The sequence below is a fragment of the Sinohyriopsis cumingii genome, chromosome 3, assembly GCF_028554795.1.
Source record: "Sinohyriopsis cumingii isolate HCF-2022 chromosome 3, ASM2855479v2, whole genome shotgun sequence".
Lineage (NCBI taxonomy): Eukaryota > Metazoa > Mollusca > Bivalvia > Unionida > Unionidae > Sinohyriopsis > Sinohyriopsis cumingii.
Window position 1 is genome coordinate 102,667,339 of NC_142963.1, and position 26,457 is coordinate 102,693,795.

The 26,457-nt window shown below is 35.5% G+C and overlaps 1 protein-coding gene across 3 annotated transcripts in view; it reads left to right on the forward strand.

The window, feature by feature from the left end:
* The window catches only part of LOC149803420 (cytochrome c oxidase assembly protein ctaG-like), a 113,938-nt gene that overhangs the window by 16,603 nt on the left and 70,878 nt on the right, over positions 1–26,457 (forward strand). For all 3 annotated transcript variants that reach the window (XM_089953125.1, XM_089953126.1, XM_089953127.1), the window contains exons 4-5: positions 3,142–3,267; positions 9,884–9,925. In XM_089953125.1, the coding sequence (XP_089809251.1) occupies positions 3,142–3,267; positions 9,884–9,925 (168 nt within the window). The remainder of the gene's footprint in view (positions 1–3,141; positions 3,268–9,883; positions 9,926–26,457) is intronic.

The following is a 26,457-nucleotide window of genomic DNA, read 5'->3' on the forward strand; positions in this document are numbered from 1 at the left end:
GTCCATATTTTGTCCATAGCTCCTTTGTATCAATTTACCATTGAGACAATGAGGTGCATGTAGGCTGTGATATGGCTACTGTTGCAAAGAGTGTGTTTTGTTTTGTTGGCTTTAATGGCATGTTTAAATACATTACTGGCTATATCATGCCAAAGAAATGGGAGATAAGTGCCTTTCCCAGGGACGCACAGAAGCAGCTGGCCCAGGCTGGCCTGGTCAGGTATTGAACCCACAGCACTTGGATTATGAGCTAGACACTCCATGAAATGAGCATTTGCATTGCTTTAAGTAACCAGTCCATACATGGGAAGAGCATTTGCATTGCTTTATGTAACCAGTCCATACATGGGAAGAGCATTTGCATTGCTTTAAGTAAGAAAGTGAGAGAGAGAGAGGTGAGCAGTCATGGAAAACTGCTGCATGGCTAAGTTACTCCCAAAAGTTATTTTCATTATTTTCATTATTTTAAATTTACCATGATAGGAGAAAATTAGACAGTTAAACCATGAAAATAGCAAAATGGCAGGATTAATAGAGAAAGATAAGGATTAAGGAAGTGTGTCCATACTGTTGCAGCATAACATAAACTAGAATATTCATGGTTTGTACAACTTTGAAAATTCCTTGATTTTCCAAATTGGTTGCTTTATCCTTGAAAAGACCTTTAATTAGTTGAAAATCGCCATGAATTTGCCAATCATGCTTTGAAATGATTCAATGTAATACAACATTTTAAAACAGAATAAAATGATCACTTTCTAAATTCAGAGTTTTTGTCATTTACATATTTTCCATGAATAGCAGGTACAAATGAATTGTGAAAGAAAAAGATTAAAGAGTAAGTGTGTGCAGTCGCAAGTTCATGAATATCAAGAACTAGAGATTTCATTATCAGTTATGAGTCAGATGAAAAAACAGTTTACCAGTTGCTCTAATTCCAGAGAGAGAGAGAGAGAGAGAGAGAGAGAGAGAGACCTATCTATTTAGAGAATTGTCACAGTTTAATGACTACATGACTTGGCTTATTGTCACAAAAAACATTGGATGAAAGCTAAATATTACAATCCTGGATATCAGAAAGGACATTTTTTATTTGCCAAATTTAAAAAACTGCACACATTTTTGACATTCATTTGGCTTGGTTTGGTGTGGTTGTTTATGGCACAGCATAATATGTATTAAAAGTTCTTGCCGAGGAAACTTAAAATGGTTGGTCCAGGTTAAAATCTATCTCTATTCCAAAACACTATAATTTTATACTAAAAAATGCAAGTTAGACATCATAATTGATAATTGTAGGGTTACTTAATGTTTGTTGAATAAACACAATCTCAAAAATATATGAGGTTGCAATGTATAATTATTGTACAGACAATTTTATAGAGGTATTGATCTTTGAATTATGACAATTTTCCATTGTCTGCTGATACTGTAGTAATAGATTATGGTGAGTGCTTAGTACTTTACATTCAAAGAATATACTGTATCCATTTGAAAGTGCCTAACTAATTTAGTGACCATGAAAGTATAGTAATAAATTATGGTGTGTGTCCTTCACTTCCAAAGAACATGTTATGACTCTGTCTTATTCCATAATAATAAATTGCAGTATGTGTCCTTCTTTACATCTAATGAGCACATTACTGGTATATCCATTTGAAAGTGCTTTACTGCGTGTGTATGTGTGCTTTTGGATTGTTAACATAGCTTTAACAATTTTTCAGTCATATCGCTGTGATATGTGATGTGGCAGTTCTAGTTCTAGCACTGGGGCATCAAGCCGCAGGTATGTAGCACTATGTCTCCCACAGTCACATTATCCTGACATAAGGCTGACAAGTCCTAACACTAACCTCTTAATGCTGACCACCAAGCAAGGCAGCTGCTAGCACCATTTTCATCAGACTTTGGTATGACTCTGTCATCAGTGTTTAGTACCTAATCTGTAATTGTCAAGAGTTTTTGTTTTGACACTGGTCTTTAAGAACAATGAAAAACTCATTATAGTCTTAATACATGTAGTGGAATTAAGCTAGTACATGCATGCTAAAGATTGTCTTGTTTGATTTAGATATCTAAAGTCATGCTACTAAATACAGCAGAAAGCATTAAACTTATTTGCTTGAAAATGCATGGAAGTGAATGTCACTCAAAATTTTGCATGTTTTTTTCTTCTTCTTCTCCAATGAAAATCTGCAAAATTAAGTACTTACAAATATACATTTTCTACCTAAACCAACAAATCTGATCTCCATGAAATTAAAGTCATTCACAGTACTTACTGCTCCACCATTGCAGTTAAACATGGAGCAAGCATAGAAGGGATTCAGTATCTCACTGCATTTGGTTAAGAAACCAAACATTGACTGCGCTTTACTGTAATTCCCATGTTGGTGTTAATACTGTCCTTGGCATCCATACATATAAAGGGATATACTGTGAAATCCCGCTATAACATGCTTCATTATAACAAGAATTCAGTTATAACATAGTTGGGACACATGATTCTTAATTTTTGCAGCTTTTTCACCTATGTCTCCCAACTGATCTTTGAATTGCTATAAACTTTTGCCAAAGTAAATTAATGAATAAAGATGTTAAAATGTTCTAATTTTCATTGTTCATTTCAGATCTGCATGCATATATAGTGAGATTATGTTTGTTACTGTTGAAAACATCAGCACTTTAAAAAAAAATGATTATTGTTTATCTAATTTGCTATTGAAAATTCCATTGATATGGGGATTTGTGTTTATAAGTAAACCTGCTCCTACTGGTGAGGGATTTGTTTTTATGAGTAATCATACTCCTGCTGGTGAGGAGGTTTGTTTTTATGAGTAATCTTACTCCTGCTGGTGAGGAGGTTTGTTTTCATGAGTAAAAAAGCAAATGTGCTCCTCCTAGTGATGGAATTTGCTTCAGTAAACATGCTTCTCCTGGTGAGGGGATTTTCATTTATGAGTAAATGTGCTCCTCCTGGTGGGGAGTAAATGTGCTCCTGGTGAGGGGATTTGTGTAAACTTGTGAGGAAATGCCTTTATAAATACATATAAGCAACCTAATTGTAATAAATATATTCAGATATTTACAGTAATTTCAAAACTACTTTAGACATTTATCAGGTAATTTCTTTCACAACAGGTGATACCTGGTGAGACAGCACTGGCTTTTTATACAGCCACAAACCCAACAGACAAGCCTGTAGTGGGCATATCAACTTACAATATCCTACCCTTTGAGGCAGGGCAGTACTTCAACAAAATTCAGGTAAGAATGGCACAGATTTTAAAATAAAATTTGTTATGATAAGAAACTGGAATATGCATTATTCCAGAATATGAGTTTCCATTTTCAAACTTTTTTTGATTCGTGATTCTAATTATGGAGGCTTCTTCAGGTTACTTCTACAGACTGGTGAAATAATCAAAAATACCTAATGAAGGACAGTCAGTCAGTGTAACTTTTTAGGGGCATGCAATTGTTATGCTTTGGGGACTTTAACTGTAATTTGATAAAGTGCAGAAAATTCATTGATGGCTTAATGAATAGAGAAATAAACTAGGAATAACATGAACCATAGGTTATGGTTAAGTGCCTTCTTGGACACAAATAGCAGCTTGAGATCAAGGGTCAGGTGTTGAAGGGAGTGATTGGTGGAAGTTACTTACCTTGTCTCTTATATAGTATGATGGACATGGTTCGGTGTCAGTACAGATCATACAAGTAATCTGAAGAACTTCTGTCACTTGGTATGATTTTTATTTTCCCCTTCAAACTATTGATTGTTTTTTTCAACACGTACCTTGCTTCAGCCACCAGTATATGAAATATGACAAATAAAGTAATTTACTTGGCATGCACCTGTTGACAGGCATTTTAATTTCTCCCTGGCAAATTTCCTATATGAATGTCCTGAATGTAATTGTTGCCTGCTTTAAGCAGTTACTGGTATCTACAGTGACTGATCAGTCAGTGCAGACTAATTGTTTACCTCATGAGACAGGCATTAATGAGATAAAGGAATATCATTTGAATCATCATGCTAACATTTATTATCTTACATGTATTCACTATTTACATTGATAGTGTAAAATTCAGAGGTGTCCATGCATGAAAGTGAGCCAGTTTTTACCATTAGGGCAGAGGATCAAGGTTGTTTGTTTGCTGGATGACGAGAAAAGTAACTGTGTTATTGCAGCGTAAATGGAATTTGTCTTTTGTGTCAATGTGACAGGTATAGTTTGATATCTTCATCGTTTTGCCTGTAAAGTAAAGATTGTCTTTCAGAAGAAATATGAGTTACATCCCTTTTCATTAGAGTCAGGGCTCATTTAGTGTTTAAAATTTGCCTGCTTCGGTTCATGGATCACAAAAGATAGCCATATATGATATCTGTTCATTTCCTATTTATCATAGGCTTCTCAGTTAAGCTGACTGTGTTTTGATCTTGGCAAGTTGAGCAATTGGCTAATGCAAAATATTTTTTTGTATAGTCTGAACAACTGTTTTCAAGCCTAGCTAGTACAAGTTGGCCAATGAAAAAGTCAAAAATTGCTGCTTTTTCATCATGCACAAAACAAAGATCTGTGATTATTATAAGTCAGTGATGATTTAATTTGTAGAATGGATTAAAGTGAGAACAGTAATCTTGTGTCAAACATGAATTTTTATACAACAATATGCATGCTTGTTTTATGATTTTGATGTATAGTACACATAACCAATCTTGATTATGTAATAATAATAATAATAAAAATAATAATAATTAAGATCATGATTTTTGGTGCATGTTATATGTTCAGAAACCAATTTTAGAAGGTGAACTTTTATACAGAAGCCGAGTTAAGAATGCCAGCATGGGTTCCCATTTTGTGTTCAGAGGTCACCCATGTATAATGGCCAGTTTTGCTTTTTGCCACGGGTGGTTACTATTGATAGGTTGACTGTATGTATGCCCATGTGTAACTCAACATTAATTCAGTTACCGACGACACTAAATAGACTGAACTGTACAATTCCAGAGACATCCATATGCAAGATTTATACACGTTTACCTGTGTATGCATTATAGCATGTATCTATTAACTAATTCATAAATTATTTAAGGCTTTTCTATGCATGATGTCTGAACACAGTAATAGTTGTAAATCAAATTTGTGTTCTGAGTAGCTCATATATCCACTGATTATTAATAGTCAACCCATTTCATAATTATTGTGTAAAAATGTACAGGTATCTTTTTTTTTCAGATAGCAAGGTCACCTTATTTTGAAGGTGGTTATCTCCCTTTTACTAAAGAGATTTTTGTTTGCAGCAGTTTTACTTCCAGGATTCACCTCCCCTACTTTAAATCTGGATATTATATTGAAAATGTATGGAAACTACAAACTGATTCTATAACTCACTGCTGTTGGTTAATTAAGAGTCAAATCCAGTATTTTGCATCATTTTTTCATTTTTAGAGGGGAAAAATCCAAAATGTGACCAGATTACATTCATGCTGGCGGAAAGTGCTGTTGAGTGTAGTTTAGATTACTATGCCTGCAGTGTTCATTCTAAAGCTGTACTTCATTTACCATTTGTAAGTTAACCTCGACTGCACTTCATGGGTGGATTCTACATGGTTAGTGTGTATTGTATCCCTGTATTCTGACTGGACTTAATGCAGGTTGTAACATCATATGCCGTAAATCGATTAAGTCTTTTACTTGGCTGCACAGTGAAACTTGGAGCATTATTCTTCCTTAAATTTCGAAGATTTCACTGTGTAGTGGGGTGTGCTTAAGTGGAAAGTATACAAGCATGATGAGTGGAAAATGGTCCATACACTGTACATGTACTGTATCAGAACTTTTTGCATCATAAAATATTAATGCCATGAATGTTTATACAGATAAACTAAAATAAGACTAATTAGGCAAGCACACATTGTTTCTTAATTAACTCATAAATGTAGTCATTGCTGTACACAGATTAGCTGATGCATCAACAAGACTCTTTGTGTCAAGCTAGAATTTAATTTGTAGGGAGATATATTTTCTTGTTTTGGACAGAATAGGGAGAAATGAGAGCTAAACAGAGAAGTTGGAGCATGGCAAGAAATGCAATACAGTGTATAACACGGTAGTTGGGAGCCATAGAACCCGACCGTGTTATAGACCGAACCGTGTAATAAGCAACCAGGTCATTTAGCTAAAGAAAATGATGCATGCACCCCAAAAAATTTGCGGGGTGGGGTGGGGTGGTGGTGTATGGGGGTAGAAAATAAATGCGGGCGGTAAATACATGCTTCATTGGCACAGTTACCTTCTTAAATCAATACATATTAAATGAGAAATACACCTGTAGTGAAAACAGAAAAGCGATATATAATAGTTTACTTTATTTAGAGAACCACGAATTGGTACATATACGTGAATCCTGTTTATATACAAATGTCAAATGTATAGTATGAATAGAGTATCAACACTGTGTACTCACCCACGAATCTCATCACATACACTGAGTCCACAATACAAGTGATTCCATCGAAAATATGGACACACAGATTTAAAATATTCAATAATTTTGTCACAGGTCATATTGGTCTGAATTCAGTGGATAAACATAGCACAGTCATGTAATGACTGACAAAGCACATTTACTTTTCATTACATCCCAAGTCGGTAAAAGTTATTTTGTGTTTTAAGCCGCCATTGGTAGTGTTCGTAAGCATAAACTATTTCCCTGAAAAAAGGAAACTTTCATGACACAGTTAACATGTTCCAGTCACATTGGAAAATGCAAAAATCCATCAGATTCTATTTTGTTTAAGTTTGGTATGGACTTCTTTCAAGAAATGTTCTTGTTATTGAAAATTGTAATCAGCTTTCTTTGATGAAGGGTGCATGCGTTATTGAAGTCACCGCTAAAGGACAGCTTTGGAGAACCAAACAAATGCCCATGTCTTATTGTGGTGGCAACATCAAATAATTGTATTGCATAATTGAGACTGATTTTTTTTCTTCATTTGCTGAGTACGTTTTCATAACAATCGGTGCTTCAAAGGTAACCTGTTTCCTTTGAAATTTTTGCAAACTATTTTATCTGGGCACATTTTTAAAAGGGAATTGGCCATCGTTTGGTCTATTCTAGTTACTGTTCCTCCCTGCCTATTGAATAAACCAATAAGTAAAATGTTTTTTCTTTTCTTTTCTGTTTTTTTTTTTTTGTTGAACATTTGTGGTAGCAACGTGTTGCTGCCTTCCACGCATGCATCAGAAATTTAACAAAGGGTCAACAGATGATATGTGTTCTGGACTGATGACAGGGATTATTACAGAAAATGTGAGTGTTCTGAAGGATTTAATTCTGAGTGAAAAGAAGAGGAAATTTACTTACCATCCACATACAAATGTCAGTCTATGTAAATATATTAATTACTAGCTAGCGGCTGAAAATCTGACGACAGATAGATTACGAGATAATGCCTCATCCGGTTGATCTCCATTACCAAAAATGTCAACAACAAAAAGCGGATATCTCACAACATATAGTACTCGTGCTAGATGTCAAGATGATATAATAATGCTCTATTTAGATGGTTTGTCAATATGGACAAAGAATTTGTTTATGTAACAATAGGTAAATTTCAGTGCATTTTATATTCAGTTTGCGGCTTCCTTTCATGGGGCCTCTGAATTTCTCTGCTCCAAACCAATGGTTGTATATACAAGTTTAAACAGCCAACTATGTCGCCAATAAATAAAATTGCCAGATGGTATGTTTTGTCACCAATAAGGGAAAAAAATTCAAGTTTGCGACATTGGCGAAGCCCTACACAATCCCAGAATAAACTTTTCACCTTTTATTTTTTTGTTTTAAGAAGAAAAAACTACTTTTTCGTGTACGAGAAAATACATTTAAAATTTCAGGAGCCACACCACGATCATCTTTTATTATTGATACACGATTCCTTCCCCAAAATGATAATAAACTTTTTACGTTTTTTTTTTGGTACTTTTAAGAAAGCATTTTTTGTGTACAAGAAAAATACATGTATATGAAATTTTGGGAGCCACACCACAACTGTGTTATATCCAAATTCGTGCTATAATGGAGCATGCTATAGCAGGATCACACTGTTTATAGATATATATATATTGAGAGAGAGATTATCTAACGAATTTTGGTCTTGTGACTTTCAAAAAGTAGAAGAAAGTATACATTGTAATTAAATTGAATTCACAAAAGTACCTAGATTACAGTTTTTAATTTCAGAAACATGCTAATACTTAATCAGCTGCTACTTGTACAATATATTTTTTTTCCTTCAGTTTTTACAAGTAACAACCTCTTTAACATGTATACAGTAGTACATGCACAGGTGTCCTCATGCCGTTATGTTCAGCTTATCCATTCAAACCACATGTGTCACTGATGTTATGGATTGAGTAGCTGGAACTACACAACTACCAGTTTAGGGAGTTAATTCAAAATTAAGTTTGAATCTGTTGGTGACATTTTTAAAAGTGGACAAATTAAATTGTTGTTCTAGTGGCATTTGATAAACTGTTTGACCTATTTGTAATTACATTAATGTAATCTAGCTGTCCCTATCAATCTATTCTTTCTAATGTGCTCATGCAAAGTCATGCAGCCAAAATTCATGGTGTAGACACCAAGGGCACATGAACCTTAATTTAGGGACCATTTTATGACGTCAGAACTTTGACCTTTAATTTTATTGTTGCTGATAAAACATAACTGTAACTATTTGTTAATGATGAACTGATGCATTTTAGTGCATATATGAATAAACTGGATCTTTCTTCCCAAATGAATCGGCACACAGCAGAAACCAAATATGGTGCCATGCATACCATGTGTGTGCAGTGTATTTTTGGAAATGGATTTTCTTAATCTGGCCACTCACTTTCTAGCTTCATTACAACAATCCATAGATAGGATTTCAAATTTATCCTTTTAATATTTGTCTGGATTCTTGTAATAATATCATTCTTTGGTTAGACGTTATTTGCTTCGCTGCTTTTTATTTTTATGTTGACAAAAATGAGTGATATAAGAATATAATCTAGACCTTAAAGCACTTTTTCGGTTCCACAACAAACCGTTGTTCATTATATTTCAAATCTAAAAGATTTTATTTTTAGGCTAAATCTTCCATCACAACATTTAACCTTTGATTTCTATGGATAGTATATTTTCCATGATTAATGTACCATGTGAATTATGTAAACAGTCTAATGAAGTGGTACGTCCTAGACATTACCATGTCCACCATTATTATCCCTTCACAGGTTCATGTACCATTTCAAAGAGATTTTATGAAGAAAATATTGCAAGTACTGCAGTTAAAATCTTCAATAAATGTATTTAGAAAGTGCATCAATCAGTTGTTTTCATAAACACAAATTGTTCTTTACATGTCAATTTTTCAAGTTTCAGAACACAAGCTGGTATTTTTTCATCATCAAATGATAAGTTGATGAAGTTGGGCATTGATAAGAAATGATAACTTGTTTTGTTGGCACAATTAATGTCAACACCTGCATGAAATACACTGGGTTACTTGACTGGGTTGAGGGGGTGTTTTGAAAGCCATAAATTACTGTTACTCAGATTACGTCCAAATACATAACAGGGCAAAGTTGTATTCACTTTCCTAACAGTAGAATGAGATATTAAAATTTTTTTTGCAACTTAGTAACTCATTTTGTCTGGTGGCATGACCCAGGACTCTGCATGTATGTACCACAATTGTAATGGTACCATCGATACTTTGGTTATATTTTAATGTAGGTAGGCTTACTATCAAATATCTGTTCATCTCATAATGAAACAATATTTATGTTTCTTTTTTAAAAATTTGTGTTCATTTCAGTGCTTCTGTTTTGAAGAACAAAGACTCAATCCACATGAGCAGGTAAGTCAGTATTTTTGTTTTAAATTGCCCCCATTTCTCTTACCTGATATGCAGATGACAAAAAGTTAGACATGGTGGAATCTGTTAGTAGCAGACAACACTAATGACATTTCTTCATGAAAATTTATTTACTTGAAGGGATAAACAAACACTCAAGTTTCAGTTTCACGTTTGACATGGTTCTTCTCAAGAGAGGCCGTTGTCAGATAAGAAGACCCTCCATCTTGCATTTAGGTGATTTACATATACTGCAGTGCGGGAAGGTGAGGGGGATGCTGTACTGTGGTTTGACTAACATCAGTACTTTGTTAAATCCAGGCTAAATCCAAGTTTGTTATATATAGAATCCACTGTATGATTACCAAATGTACCACATATTGGTTGGATCCAGTTGTACACTGTATAGACCTGGATCTGCTGTTTCATAATACGTTAGCAGATCTGGATCTGTATAGTTTAATTATAAGTAATTCCTGGATCAAACAACACAGACAAAGATCTGCTGGTCATGACTAAATGGACAGATTAGGGTCTGGTTTTGCATGGGGTGTTGGGGGGGTTACATTTGATCCTGACATTTAAACATGTATATATGGTAACATTGTATTATCAGATGTCTTTTGTAATTGTTGTGTTTTTATCCCACTATTTTTACAGTCATTTGATCTAAAATGGAAACAGATTTGCAATATTACTGTTAGAAACATAGTACCCTTATAACAAATATTTTCCCAATAAAAATAAATGCAGGTCTTGCTATTATTTGCAGATGATATTTCTTTCCATTTTATAAAAAAAATTAGCGAGTTATTTGCCTATTTTGCCATTCGGTATTCAGGCCCTTTGTAGATAAGACCCATACTGAGTCACCTTTTGGGTATTAGTTTAAAGGTGGTATATGGTTGGTTCATTGACTTCCCATATGCGACCTTCCAAAACAACCAAATTAAAATCAAAATGATTGTGTGTGTGTCTGCTTTGTGTACAAAAACTACACCATGTTTTTTCACCAGCATGCATATACCTGTTGAACTGGGGTGGATGGGAGTGGGTGTAGTTGGAGGTATGTGGGTTGGAGAGAGGTGTGTGTTCTGAGATCACTATAAAAGAAATGCCTAATCAAGTATCATTTTGGATGGTCAGTTATGATTCTGTCAGAAATATGATTATATTCAACATTTCATCTGGATTGGCTTAACAGTAGTGAAGAAAGATAAAATAGGTTATACACTGGATACAAATAATGGATAAAGTAAAACTGGAGTGAAAAAAGCACTAATACGTGAGATCACCTGTAATTCAGACCAGATTGTTAGTACACTTATATTTTTGTTATATAATGTGGTCTCTGTGCTCAAGAAATTTTCTTTAAGAGACAGGCACATGGCAAGTTACTTTAAAAACAAAACATTGTACTTGCCCCAACAGGTGATGTTATTTTGATTCAACATTGAAAAAAGGCTATACTTTAAAAAAAAAAGAATTATAAAAATGCTTTGAAATGACTCATTTTCTTTGTTTATTTGACTCAGGTGTACTTCAGACAGATTGTATTGATTTTATTGCATTCATGGAAATATTTAATCCTGATCATCCAGATGAAACCCATCACTTAGTACCAAAATAGTTTATGCTTTACAGTGATCTCAAATAACATTGTTCATGCCGATACTGATTCCATTATTAATTAGAACCATATTTTCCGTTAGCTACTGATGTCAATCAGCATCCAATTGCTCAATCAGTGTGCTTACTGCCTGAATCATCAGAGTAAATGTTCATTAACATTCCGGATGTATCCTTCTTTAAACCATTTCTCGTCATTGTTTTGAAGTTGTTTATTAGACTGAAATACCATTCACATTCGGTTCTCTAGAAACTCGTAATTAACATGATTTGCAACATTTTCACAATTTTTCTGCATGTTCTGGTAAGAAATTAATAACAATTGTGGCATACACTATTGTTCTTGGGATCTCTGTACATCTTCAGCTTTGCCTTCAGGTCTGTGTTCTGTCAGTGTATTTCATAATGATCTGTAGGAACAGGTATTCAGTGAATTGAATAGGCTTGTTTTTGAAGTGATGGACAAATCCTCGATTTTTGCTCAGTCATAGTTGACAACAAACATGAAGCTTAAGAGCCATGTTTTTTTTTCTATTTCAGTCTATACAAAAACAATAGCTTCAAGTTTCATAATTAATTCATGTCATGTCATTGTACATTGGATGTGTCGTAGTTACACAAGATACCCAAACCATACAGAGTATCAATAAAATCAGCAGCTATCAAATCAGAAAGGGATAAAAATAAAAATAACATTATCTCTGTTCCTTTAAGTTGAATAACATTGCCCTAGTTTAGCTTATATCAAACAATTGCATATGTACAGATTTGTATATATAATGAGTGATGCATTACGCTATATGTATGATCAAGGGAGAATGTACAGCTTTTGATACACTAGCATAATGTTCCAAATGGTGAGGGACATATATATGAAGCCCCAGAAGGGGTACTGAATTCGAATAATTTACAAATGTCTTAAAGAACTTCAAAACAAAATGCTGCATTTCATTGGCACCATCACGGTTTTCTCCAGAAAATTGGACATTTTTTTTTTTTCAAGCCTGATGGGCAACTTACTTAGAATTTGGAATAGGCCCAATTTTTGAAATACTGTCTTCAATGAGTGACCACCTGACTTGTGAGAACTTTCTTATTGACAAACGGATTGTTAAAATGGGTTTTACTGAATTATCTAGACACTGATATTAAATTTAATCATTTCTGCTCCTTGATATTTGCATTTAATCTTCGCAAGATTTTCTGCAGTTTGATTGGTATTCTTTTCTAATTTTCATCCTGTAACACACATTCCATGACCATTTAAGACAAAGCAGGTATTACAAATATTGGGACTCAATGCACAATGGCACACCTTTCACAAAATATGCTGAAGCCCTGAAAATAGAACCGTGTAAATAGTTTTGAGGTACAGTGTAAGCGTTACAGTCCGATTGGTAAAAATGTGTGGGTTGTGTCCAAGGAGGAATACAGCTGGGGCACTAAACATATACAAAAATTATAAAAATTACGTAATTTAAATATTACATAACAATACAAGTCTTAGATTTATGCAAGATGCTTTGCCAGCCTAGATATTGGTAGAATATTGTCCTAAACAGGGAAGAACAGAAGATATTGGAGAAAACCAACAAACTTAATAGACCACAACATATCAAAGGTTACATTAATCAAAACTGAGAACTGAACCCAGGTCTGCATGTGTGCAAAAACAACACTATAACAGCAATACTCTTTGGGTGTCACTACCTGGTTAATATTGTATATAGTTGATTGCATGGCCAGACTACATTGCAGTAGGGTATGTAAAGGAAAAATAAATGTATAATTTCCATAACTTCTTAAGCTGATGAAATGTGATTCTTTAGATATTTTGAATCTATAGTCTGAGAAGAAAATTAAATTAAGATAAATAGATATGAAATAATTTTCCTTTGTTTGTGTCATACATTTTGACTCAACAACAGAGACTACACCCAAATATAACTTGATATAAGCTTCTGGGAAGAGTTAATCCAAGGACAAGTAAACAGCTGGGATCGTCTTATATCTTAAGTCAAAGGTCAGACATTAGTCATTTTATTGGAATACTAGTGTGATAGGTGATACTTGGATACCAACTATTCATCATGTCATAGGTCATACTTGGATCCCAAGATAAATATCAAGTTCATGTAACAAAGAATTTTCTATTTTGTAAATTGGTATGATATATAGAACATACAACATTTTTTAAAACAATAAACTTAACTTCTCTTTTTTAATGCTAAATAGTTGGAATATATCAGATAAAAGCAAGAATTAGTTGGGGGCTCCTGGTGGCCGAGTAGGATACAAGCACTTGCCTAAACTGATCACTGTAATCTCACCTATGTCTGTGCAGGTTTGAGTCTTGTGTTCAGTCAGTATTGGTATGTAAGATTATGCCTGTAGCTTGCTGTGGGTCACTTGTAATTATCAGGGTTTTTGCAGGTTCTTCCTCCATCAGTTATATCAGTTACTCTGTATAGCCTATCATGTGCTGAAATATAGAGTTAAACCCAAAACAACAAAAGCAACAACAAGAATTAGTTATGACTATGTAGTTTTATGTTGGTGTGCAGAACACTAGATGTAGTATACTGGGATATTGTGTATCGTACTTTGTGTTCAATTTCAATATCATGTTCAAAGATAAATTAAAACTTGCTTATCCTTGCATACAGTATATGTCATGTTCATGCATTAATTTAACAGTAACTAGATTGTTGTACAGCGCATTTTCTAATTACACAACACACACACACACACACAGACACACACACACACATAAAGTAGAAGTGTGTATAGTGCACTTTTGTGTTAGTTGTGTTACATGCCATCTCATTTCCGTATTACTAACCCAGTACTGAGTGATTTAAATGCAAGCATGGATGAAGTGAAGTGGTACAAAGTTGTTGTTACTGCGCGTTTGGGTAATTGTACAGGATACATCTTTCTCACAGCATGGGCCTTATATTTGATAAGGTAATCAGTCTGCTACACACTGAGTTGTCTTAAGTGTGTTCAAGGGTCCTCTCCTCACCATGTAAGCATGGAATGTGCATCAGCTCTTGGGATGTTATACATCAGTGTATACCAACATCTTAAGTAATGCAGCATTTGATGGACCTTGTGGTATGCAGCACCAGACTTTATTAATCTGTTTTAAAGTGAATCAGAAGTTAATGTCTTTACGATTCTTTGTAATTGAATACTACAGGATGGTCCAGGACAGGTTTTGTATTCACTTACTCGGCAGCAGAAAATCCAGATATTTTTTTTTAGGTCTCTCTGGCAAAAAATATATGCCCATGATTTTATACTTGGTCACAAAACTACTACTTTTGTCAATCCATAGTTCAATCACAACTTAGAGAAGTTCATTTTTTTTAAAATACGTTCCTTATATACTGTTGACTGCAGGTCATTGCAAAAATATGTTGAAAGGGATTCGTGTTTTGTGATCACATTTATAGTTAATTAATAAACAATGTCATTTATATATCTCCTGGAGCACTTCAAAATGAATTTGTTTATACTATTTGACATAAATGTGAAGATTGCCTCATTAAAATTAGATTATTCTTGAGATACTTCAAGGGGCCCCGAGTGGCCGAGTAGTCTAAAGCGCTCATCGTTCCGGATCACTGCCATCTCACCTCTGTCTGCGTGGGTTCGAGTCCAAGGCTCGGCTAGCGTGGGTACGTGGGAAAGCCTGCCAGTAGCTTCTCGTGGGTCGGTGGTTCTTCCCTGCGTTTTCCAGTGTATAGATTATCTTGTCCAGTAAAATGGCGTTAAACCCTAGAACAAGAACAACAACAACAAGATACTACAAATGTGTTTATTTCTATTTGAACAAGGTTTCCAGAAGTTTTAAGCAGGTCGCAGCTTTTTGTCAGGCTCACATTAGTGGGGAGAAGACATAAGATTCACTTTTCTTGCAATGACGTTGTGAACTGTTAAATTTTTTTAACCTCTTTATATGTTCTCATCATACTCAACCTGAATCAATATGAAGAGAATTCATTTTATGTCATGCTTGTTTGTCCTGTTATCTTTGAATTCAGTTCACAGTCATAGAAAATTTGTGTCAGCATTTGGTTAAAGTTTTTCATTTACTTATATTCTCAAATTCAACCACTTAATAGATTTTCCTCTAACTTATGATGAACCATTATAAAGCTAAGATATTGCATTCAGTGACATTGTTCACACACCTCTGTGTGTGTGTGTGAGAGAGAGAGGGAGGGAGAGAAATTTGGATTTTTTAATGTAGCTTTAACAATTTTTCAATCATAAACCGGTAGCTATGATGTCTGCAGTGTGGCAGTTTTTAGCACTGGGGCATCATGTGGCATCATGTCCCACCCAGTCACATTATCCTGGCACCAGGTCGACCAGTCCTAACACTGACCTCTTAATGCTTAATGCTGAGCGCCAATCAAGGCAGCTGCTAGTACCATTTGTATAAGTCTTTGGTATGACTCAGCCGGGGTTCGAACCCGCGACCTCCCGCATCCGAGGCAAACGCTCGAACCGTGGTCCCAGTTCACTCCCCTCTTTGACCTTTTGATCAAGTTCACTTGTTGAAGATTTGTTTCAAGGTTTTGATTGAAGTATGTACATTTTCTTGTACATATATTTTCTAAACCCGTCCATGATGCTTGCTTAACCTTGTGATCTAGTAGTCAAGATCACGTGCTTTATAGTAATACTTTGCTCATTAGCTGGACATGCGGACTCTGGCTTTCTTGTTTTGTCAAGCATATATAATTACAGAACATGCTCAGCAGATGTAACCTGCTCAGTTGATGTAATTACAGAACATTCACAGTGGATGTAATCACAGAAATGCACAATGTATGTAATTACAGCACATGCTCAGTTGATGTAATTTCAGAACATGCTCAGTTGATGTAAATACAGAACAAGCTCAGTTTATATAATTATAGAAATGCACAGTGGATGTAATTACAGAAAATTCACAGTGGATGTAAATACAGAATATGCTCAGTTGATGTACATAGAGAACATACTCACTGGATGTAATTACAGCACATGCTCAGTGGATGTAATTACAGAAATGCACAGTGTATGTAATTATAGCACATGCTCAGTTGATGTAACTTCAGAACATGCTCAGTGGATGTAATTACAGAACATGTTCAGTTGATGTAAATACAGAACATGCTCAGAGGATGTAATTATAGAAATGCACAGTGGATGTAATTACAGAACATAATCGGTGTATGTAATTATAGAAATGCACAGTGGCTGTAAATACAGAACAAGCTCAGTTTATTTAATTATATAAATGCACAGTGTATGTAATTACAGAACATGCACGTGGATGTAATTATAGAAGTACACAGTGGATGTAATTACAGAACATACTCAGTGGATGTAATTATAGAAATGCACGGTGGATGTAATTACAAAACATACTCGGTGTTTGTAATTATAAAAATGCACAGTGGATTTAAATACAGAACAAGCTCAGTTTATGTAATTATAGAAATGCACAGTGGATGTAATTACAGAACATACTCAGTGGATGTAATTATAGAAATACACAGTGGGTGTAATTACAGAACATACTCAGTGGATGTAATTATAGAAATGCACAGTGGATGTAATTACAGAACATGCTCAGTGGATATAATTATATAAATGCATAGTGGATGTAATTACAGAACATACTCGGAGGTGAGAGTTTATGTGTTTAGTAATTTGCCAAGAGAAAGCAAGATAAGCGTTTCTTTTTCAGTTATGTCTTTACCTATTTTGCGTCAAAATAAGTAACAAGAAATGGTAATTTAGTAAATTGATGTATTGAAAGACTCGACTAGGAATCAAGGCTATTGACGGGTATTCCTACTGCAGAAGGCATTTAATTATAGTTCATCAACATTCAAGATTTAATTGTGCATTACTTCTAATGAACTTACTACATAACATTTTTCACCTGCCATAATAATACTTTTTTTTAAAAAATAGCACTGAAAACAATGTTAAAAATAAAAGCAAACACATTTCCTGTGCGAGCTAGATACACATATTTTGGATCCTAGATAAGTGAACAGAAGTGACACCACTTGTACCACTTGCGCTGTGAACACCTGCCGTAAGTAGGCCATCTACTACAGGTACCAGATGCAAGGCTGATACTGAAATAGGTTAGAATGATGGCAGTCGATTAAAGACAGCTGGCATATATATATATATATATATATATATATATATATATATATATATATATATATATATATATATATATATATATATATTCATGTTGAGGTGTTGTTCTTTTTGCAAAGGTAATTACGTTATGACCCAAATTTCATCCATTCAGCGGTTGTGTTGGCATTGTATGAAATAAAAGTGGAATACTACTGCGCACATTACCTCGTTGTTGTTGAAAATATGTGGTGACACTTGAAACTGTACTTTCGAGTGTTAGCTACCGACATTTTTCATGGAAAACTGTCAGGTACCTGTATCAAATAATTAAACTTCTACTCAGTAAACTATTTTTTTTTTGTGCCTGGTACTGATAAACACTTTTGCAATTTAATTTTGGGTCAGATCATTAACAAAGTTTTCAGCTGGTGCACTGTGTTTCCTTGGTTGTTATAACATAAGATAACCACTAAAGCACAGACATGACTTAGTAATGATCTGTGTTAATCGACTGCTTAGCCACACTGCATGACCATGACAAGCCAGTATGTAACAGAACGAATTGTCATAGTTTCACAGAGATTTATCTAAAGCATAAATAGCATGTATCAAGGGATTATGTAAATAAAATGAACTTAAACAAAAACCTTAACACAAATGTTCTATGAGTGACGTAAGTCCAGTCACGTGAGTCAGCGCAGGTGTCAGAGAATGTATAGACTTAGCTTCATAACGATTCATCCCAAATATGAAAAACAAAGACATAAAAACTTTTGGAAGAGTAAGCAAGTGAAGAAATAAAATTTAAGCACAGGCGTGACACAAATTTTAAATAGTTAAGAGAATTGAGCGAGCGAGTCGGAGTAATTGTCACAGCTTCAGAATGATTAAACGAAACCAGAACACAGATTTTCAGTAGTTAAGGGAATCGAGCTGGGTGTCGAGGATATAAATTGTCACAAAATCAGAACGATTCAACGAAACCGTAACACAGATTTTCAGTAGTTAAGGGAATCGAGCTGGGTGTCGAGGATATAAATTGTCACAAAATCAGAATGATTCAACGAAACCGTAACACAGATTTTCAGTAGTTAAGGGAATAGAGCTGGGTGTCGAGGATATAAATTGTCACAAAATGAGATTGATTCAACGAAACCGTGACACAGGTTTTCAGTAGTTAAGGGAATCGTGCTGGGTGTCGAGGATATAAATTGTCACATAATCAGAATGATTCAACGAAATCGTTAGCCCATTTTCAGTAGTTAAGGAAATCGAGCTGGGTGTCGAGGATATAAATTGTCACAAAATCAGAATGATTCAACGAAACCGTAAGTCCGAATTTCAGTAGATAAGGGAATCGAGCTAGCGGGTTATATACGACGATACAAAATCACTTCATGTAGTTTTGCAGGATTTAAGGTGCTGATTTAGAGGTTTCACCGTTTCTTCGTTAATCCAACGTCGTTCAAGCCATGAGTCGTATGCGTGTGTGTGTGTGTGTGAGAGAGAGAAAGAGAGAGAGAGATTTGGATTTTTAACGTAGCTTTAACAATTTTTTAGTCATATCGCTACGATGTATGCATTGTGACAGCTTAAAGTGATGTCTAGCACTGGGGCATCATGCTGCAGACATGTGGCATAATGTCCCACCCGGTCACATTATCTGACACCGGGCCGACCAGTCCTAACACTAACCTTATAATGCAGAGCGAGGCAGCGATTAGTACCATTGTTGTCAGTCTTTGGTATGACTCTGCCGGGGATCGAACCCATGACCTCCCGCATCCGAGGCGGACGCTCTAACCACTAGGCTACCGGAGCGGTACCTTGAGTCGTATGAAAGCAAAACCAAAAACTAAAAATAAAATTGATAACTACCTACTGGTTCACATCTATCTAGATAGATAGCTAGCTAACTATCTTTATTTCTGTCTGTTTCTCCGTCTGTATGTCTGTCTGTATCTATCTACAGCGTATTTCTTCAGTAATGCGTGTTATATACCGTACATGCAGATAGCCGTGCATGCATAGATTTAAACTTTAAACGCTTTTCATGTGCAGATACACGAGCACGTAGGAACCTACAAACATACTGATTCCTGTATCTATAAATACACTTTATAATTTATTCCATTCTCTATCAAACTGCATTCGTTTTGTCACATGACGCCAATTTCCAGAGTGTTTGGATGAATCAAACTTCGTCTTATCATCGCTTAGTAATTTATATCTGAGACTGGGTGGGTTGTTGGACATCTTATATGTATATATAGATAATTTCCTCTTTGTTCTACCAGTTTCAGATCTGTCACTTCTGTGATCAGCGCGAACTCTCGTGAGATATCGAGTTGATTATATTATGATACACAGTTATGAACTTAAATTTAAAGTGTGCGCTGACGTTCAGTTGGTTTAGAATGTCGTGGAAAATGGTGGGGATAAGTACGCATATTAGTCAAATATCGTGTAAAATAAAATAGTTCATCATTTTTCTGTTTGGAGGATATTTACTTTATGGGTATTTTTTAATATGAAGTAGGCAACGCTAAACAGAAATGAGCGCGACATCGGTCATATGTTTACTGACTGGCATATTGCGTGCACTTATTGGTAACTCCTGTGTTCAATGAGGAATACACGCGGAAAATTAATTGTTAAAAAAAAAAAAATTCGCCATTAAAGACTTTTGTCTCGCTTTAACTTTGAAAATAGTGATTGAATCTATTTCTGGAAAAATATAACGTCGACCACTACTGTTTGTTTTTTATTGCTAGGCTTTTCTCTATCTGTGTAAAGCCTGGTGTGAGATGCATGGATAAACATACGTAACCAATGAAAACGATGAAACGCTTTTGCATGCATCAAATTGGAGCAGCGGTTACATACATCGCAACGAATGTACTGATTGTCCGAATACAGACTTAACGTCCTTCACTTGTGGCAGGAACGAACGGAATATTAATTTCTTCCATGAATATCCAAACTGTTTTTAAAGTCATAAAGGATCAAGATAGCTTTCTCTTCGTTCCTTCTTTAAGAGATCTGATATATATTAACAAACAATAACAATGTATGCATTATATTGGCATACAGAGCACACATGATTCCATTCATTAGGAGTTAGAGAAATCAAATCAGCGTTAAAAAGGTAGAGAAATCAAAATCAGCGTTAAAAAGGTAGAGAAATCAAATCAGCGTTAAAAAGTTAGAGAAATCAAATCAGCGTTAAAAAGGTAGGTGATTCGCAGTATTTTTTGGAGTTATGCTCGTAAACAGGAGGACTGCCTTATCGGCACCTAATAACATTGCCTTGTACCAAGAGTTAATATGGTACTTTGTCAGCAGGAAATGAAATACAGTAAATATTTTGCTGTCAGCTATATTCTCTAAATACTCGCCATATGAAATGGAACTTTATCACATACAGTTACATTCAACATGGGAATTAGGGATTCTTGACATATGATATTGAAATTTCAACCACCGCTGTGTAACTCAAAATACACATTGTAAAACGCCGACATAGGAAAATGAACTTTAAACCACCACTGTATAAATTCAACATATAAAATCTCGATCTTGAAAATGGACCTTTCAGGAAATGCAATTTGATCCAACGCGTGATATTGGGTTTCTCGAAACACGACATCGAAATTTCAACTTCAACTTTCTCTTTGGACCAGCTTTTGTCCGCTACGGCGTCTCATACTACCCCGTCACATTATCCTGACAAGAGGCTGACCAGTCGTAACACTTACCTCTTAATGCTCAGCGTCTAGTGAGGCATCTGTTAGTACCATTTGTATAAGTCTTTGGTATGACTCGGCCGGGGTTCAAACCCGCGACCTCACGCATCCGAGGCGGACGCTCTAACCACAAGGCCACCGGATCGGTCCGCATTAAAGATAATTTCATGATTGTAATTACAATCGGAATGAAAGAAAAAAAGAAAAATAAATGTTTGAGAGGAGGCATCTTAAGTTTCAATACCGTTCATTGCAAGTCAAATTAGTAATTGTAAATTTTGTAAAATATCGTTTTAATTAGTGATACTAATATTATTATACATACTTCATTATTTTATTTCATGGCTCATTGTTATTCAGTTGTATTCATTTGTTTTTAATTATTGGTTAATTTTCATTTCTGTTTGCTCATTTACTTTAATTTTCGGAATTTTTGACAAACTGCCTGAAGTATAGCAACTATTGTCACTAGTTATCTATTATTAGTAGTAAATTATGCCTTTCGTTCTGTTATTTATAAATTATGGAAACGATGTAAGCGGGGTGTTTTACTTTAGTACTTACAAGAAAATATGTTCATGCGAGCAACTGTAAACAGAAAGGAGGACACGAAATGAAATGTTAAAAAGACTACGAATTAAACGCTATTTTTCCCCTCGCAGTGGACTCAATTATGCCAGCTAAATTGATCTTTTTGTTTACTTTCCAAAGGGGTTCCCGCATTGTTAAGTTAATCATTCTTTCACTGTCGACGATTTGGATTTCAGGATTCAGGGATCACTTTCAGTTAGTTTATATTCCCCTCACGATCTCTGTAACATATATACTTTCGTCACGTATTTATTTTAAATGATGCGTAAACATCCTGGTTTGCTATGGATTTTTCGTACCCCTTCCTGTTTTTGTCAAGCAGAAAATGTTTTTAAAAGAGTATGTCGAGTCATGATTCTTTGATACAGTTACAAGTCAGTACTGCCGTAAAATCAGTTTGAATCGCGTCTTATAAGTCAACATTCCAATTATGTATATTTTGTATATTACTAGAATTATATACAGTTATAAGGAATGCTTTACCTGGGCTGGAGATATTTTTTGGTTGTTTTTCTTCTTCTTCTTCTTCTTCTTGAAATTCACGTTAAAATGGAGGGGAAAATGAAGTCTTGAATTAGAATTAAAAAAATAAACTTTATTTTTTTTAAATCTACATTTTATTACAGTTAAAAGCTGGTGTAAACATTCGAAATAGAAAGATAAATACACGTCTCTTTCATAGGAAGATGATTGTAAAGTTAACCATGATCTCCAAGACAACGGTTATTCATTGCTCGAATTACATCTAGGTTTGAAAACGAAACAAGTTTTACAATGAGCCGTGATAGCTTAGTTGGTGTATATTCTTACTCTCAATCTAAAGGTTGTAGGTTAGATACCCGCCAAAGCATCGGTGTGTCCACGGGTCAGGTCCAATTTCCTCGACATGATATAGCCAGTACATGTGTTTAAAATGCCGATTTGAAAACAAATTATTAATTACATGAACGTCTACTTATATGCTTGGTATGGACTGCAACCCTTTAAGACAGTAAACTGCACTATCCTGGGTGCATGTGATTGCTTTTGAATTGTGGTACCAGTGTGTTTTCATTGGAAGCTTATAAACTCTTGGGAATGGTCTGGAGAGTGTCCTGCACCTAACAGTTTTGGATGTAGAATTTGGACTATATAGGGGAACAGCTAGTGTTAAACCATTTTCTGCTCAGGCTTCTTTGTTGTTTCGCCTTGGTGGCATTCGCGAATCTGTCGATCTAGACGTTTTCTTATATGTAATGTTGACGAGCCCGTCAATTAACTTTTTGTAGGAAGTTCGGAATTCTTCAGTTGATTGATTGTGTATGTATGTATGTATGTATGTATGTATGTATGTATGTACTTCAATCTGAAATCGACACGAGTCCAGCGACTAATCAGAAAGCGTGCTAAGTAACTTGAATTGTTTTATGTCAGTTTGGACTCAGCTAGTTTCTGCTTATCAGTTATTGAAAGATCATGGGTTAACTGAATAACTATTTCTCTTTCCGATTGGACTTTGAGTTGGACAAATGGTACTTTATAGTAGTTCTATTTGTTCCTACGTTTGACCATGTATCTCCCTGATTCATTTTTGTGTAATGTTCTGTATTGAGACATTTTTCGCAAATTTTAATATGCTCATTCTGGTGGTACAGTTTATGTTAAAGTTTCTTTGTGATCATTTATATCTGTGCCAAACTAGAAAATGCATTTTTATGCAAATTTACTCCCACCCACCCCACCCGAGGGGAAAAAAAATCACTTATAATTTGCTTTCAGTTTCCTGCAAGTTTTGTATCATAGCAGTGACTTGCAAATATTAGTTACAGAGATTTATATTTAATTGAAGTGTGATTTAATCAGTGTTTTAAAATTATTTAATAGCTATTAATTTTTAACAAAAAAAGCCAATCCAATTTGGATCTTGTCGTACGTAATCTTAAGACATTGTATGCATTGTCGTTATCTTGAAGTTCAATTCCATTGCCTTCAATTCTTTCTAAGACGCCATTTACCTTTGTTTGGAGTGAGTTTTCACAGATTTAATGAGTAACAAATTCAACCATTTTTTTTTTTCTTCTTCATTCTCTTCCGCTGTACAGAACAAAGTCTTGTCAATAATAAATCAGCCAATATAATTGTGGAGGAGCCGTTATAGCTCAGAGGTTAGCGTGCCAGACTTGCGCCCGAAAGGGTACAAGTTTGAATCCCATCACTGGACCAGCCCAGACCGTCATTTTGTGGTATGTGCTTGAGCAAGGCGTTTTAATCCAATTGCCTTCACACTAAATGACCTAATTGTGTTTTTGTACCGTAAAATGCAAAGCAGTATAATTTTGAAGCGAACATGGGCCAGACCAGAGATACGTGCAAGAATAATGCCGCAGGCATGATGTTAAAATGGTTGATTGTTTAAGCATGTTCGTTATCAGCGGGCTTATTCTGGGTTGCTGGAAGAGGGTTGCACGTAATTCTCTGTACATTATTATGCACATTAAAATTGTGGTGAAGCTTTCTACAGCACGTGTACAGACTGGGCCGATGGAGACAGATGTTACACGAAACGGTGCACTAATTACGTAAATCCATGTACCAGACGGAGTGATTCACTGAAAATCTGAATCGTATCTTTTCAGATTTATTAGAACTGTTAAAAATAACTTGCACAAGTTGGGCCTTCTGCTTAGTGTTCCTATATATGAATACACGCTGTCAGGCTTGGGTCAAATAGGTGTTGTATAAATTGTGTAGGCAGTTGTCTATAGCAACGATTTATGCGATATTTTGTGAAAATGGCTGCGGAAAAACTCATGTATTTTATACTTCATACAAGCTATACTTGCTTATAACTCTTGAGTCAACTGCAAACTGTACAGACCCAGATCTTCCGTTACATCATGCGCTGGTAGATGTGTTTCAGTGCAGTTTTCTAGGGCTAATCAGAAGATCAAAACAACATAGACCCTGAATTTTTCTTAGCCTTTTCAGCGAACGGGTTTATAATAGAGGAGGGCGTAATTAAATTTTACTCAGTCTGTCAGAAGAGAAAGAAAGACAGGTCATGGTTTGTTTTATTTTTATTATTACTTTTGTCGAGGAACTGAGTAGTTCTGATAGTCTCCTCTTGGATATCATATTATCTCAGGATTTCCAGATGGTGCTTTTATTCAGCATGTCAAATGCTAGCTCGAAGTCTACAAATTTACATACAGGGTCACTTCCAGTCTTGGTACTGTTATATGATAACGCGGATAGTTGTTATTTGGTCTTTACATGACCTCCAAAATCGGAATCCTGCTTGGTGTTCTCTCAGCCTGGAATTTACTGTAGATCTGGTCCTCTCCAAAATTATCCCTGTGAGAATGTTTGCTTGGAATGGATTGGAGCTGAATACCTCTCCAGTTCTGGCTGTCACTGTGGTCTCCTTTCTTGGAGATCTTTATAATGTAGCCCTTCCTCCACTCATGAGGCTCGTCTCTTTCCTGTACATGGTCAATCAAGGTGTCCGTAGTAACTGTGGTTTTTTAGGCTTCTGATAGGATGATGTCAGGTCCATGGGCTTTACCACTTGATTTTCCTGATTGCCAGTATGACCTCCTCCTTGGTAATGGGTCCTATATTGCAGTCCGGAACCTCTTCCTCTTCTGTGATGGGTGGCGTTTACACAGGTGTGCCCCAGAGCAAGCTGCTGAAATGTTCCTTCTACCTCTCGAGCTGTTCTGCCGGTTTGCTTCTGACGTTTGCATCCTTTTCGCGTACATGCTTGCTTAAGTGTGCGTGCGTGTGTCACTGCATAGGGTGTGAACTTGCAGTCGCTAAATGGTGCATATGACGTTATTTTTGAAAGCTAGCTCAGTAGTTATCATCTCGGATTCACGACCAAAAGTGTGCGGGTTCGAATCCCACCATCGGAACAGCCTAGGTCAGGTACTGTGGCAAGACACTTTACTCCAGTTGCCTTGGCAGCAAATGAGATACTTATGTCGCTGTGCTGTAAAGTACCAAACAAACTATGCCAGGTTTCGTGTTCTTGAAACCTTCTGAGCACAAACTCATTCTCACGCGTAAAATCCCAATCTTTAGGATTTTTAGCATGAAACTCTCTCTCTCTCTCTCTCTCTCTCTCTCTGAATTTGCAGACTTTCACGTTTTTGAGATTTTAAACTAGGGCTTGAGTTTGTTGCAAAGGACGTTTCCAAAATGTAGATCCAGGTGTTATATACACTAGCCATCTTCATTCGAAATTCTCTTTTATAATCAGAAATTGGGGCACATGGTATACGTGCTTTACTTTCTAACGACCCAATTGTTGACCAGGTTACTTCCTCCATGTTTTATTATCACTACCATCACGGAAAATCGTGACACGTTTGCGTTATGTATATAATACATAACAATGACTTTTGATGATTGATGAAGGAAGTAAAG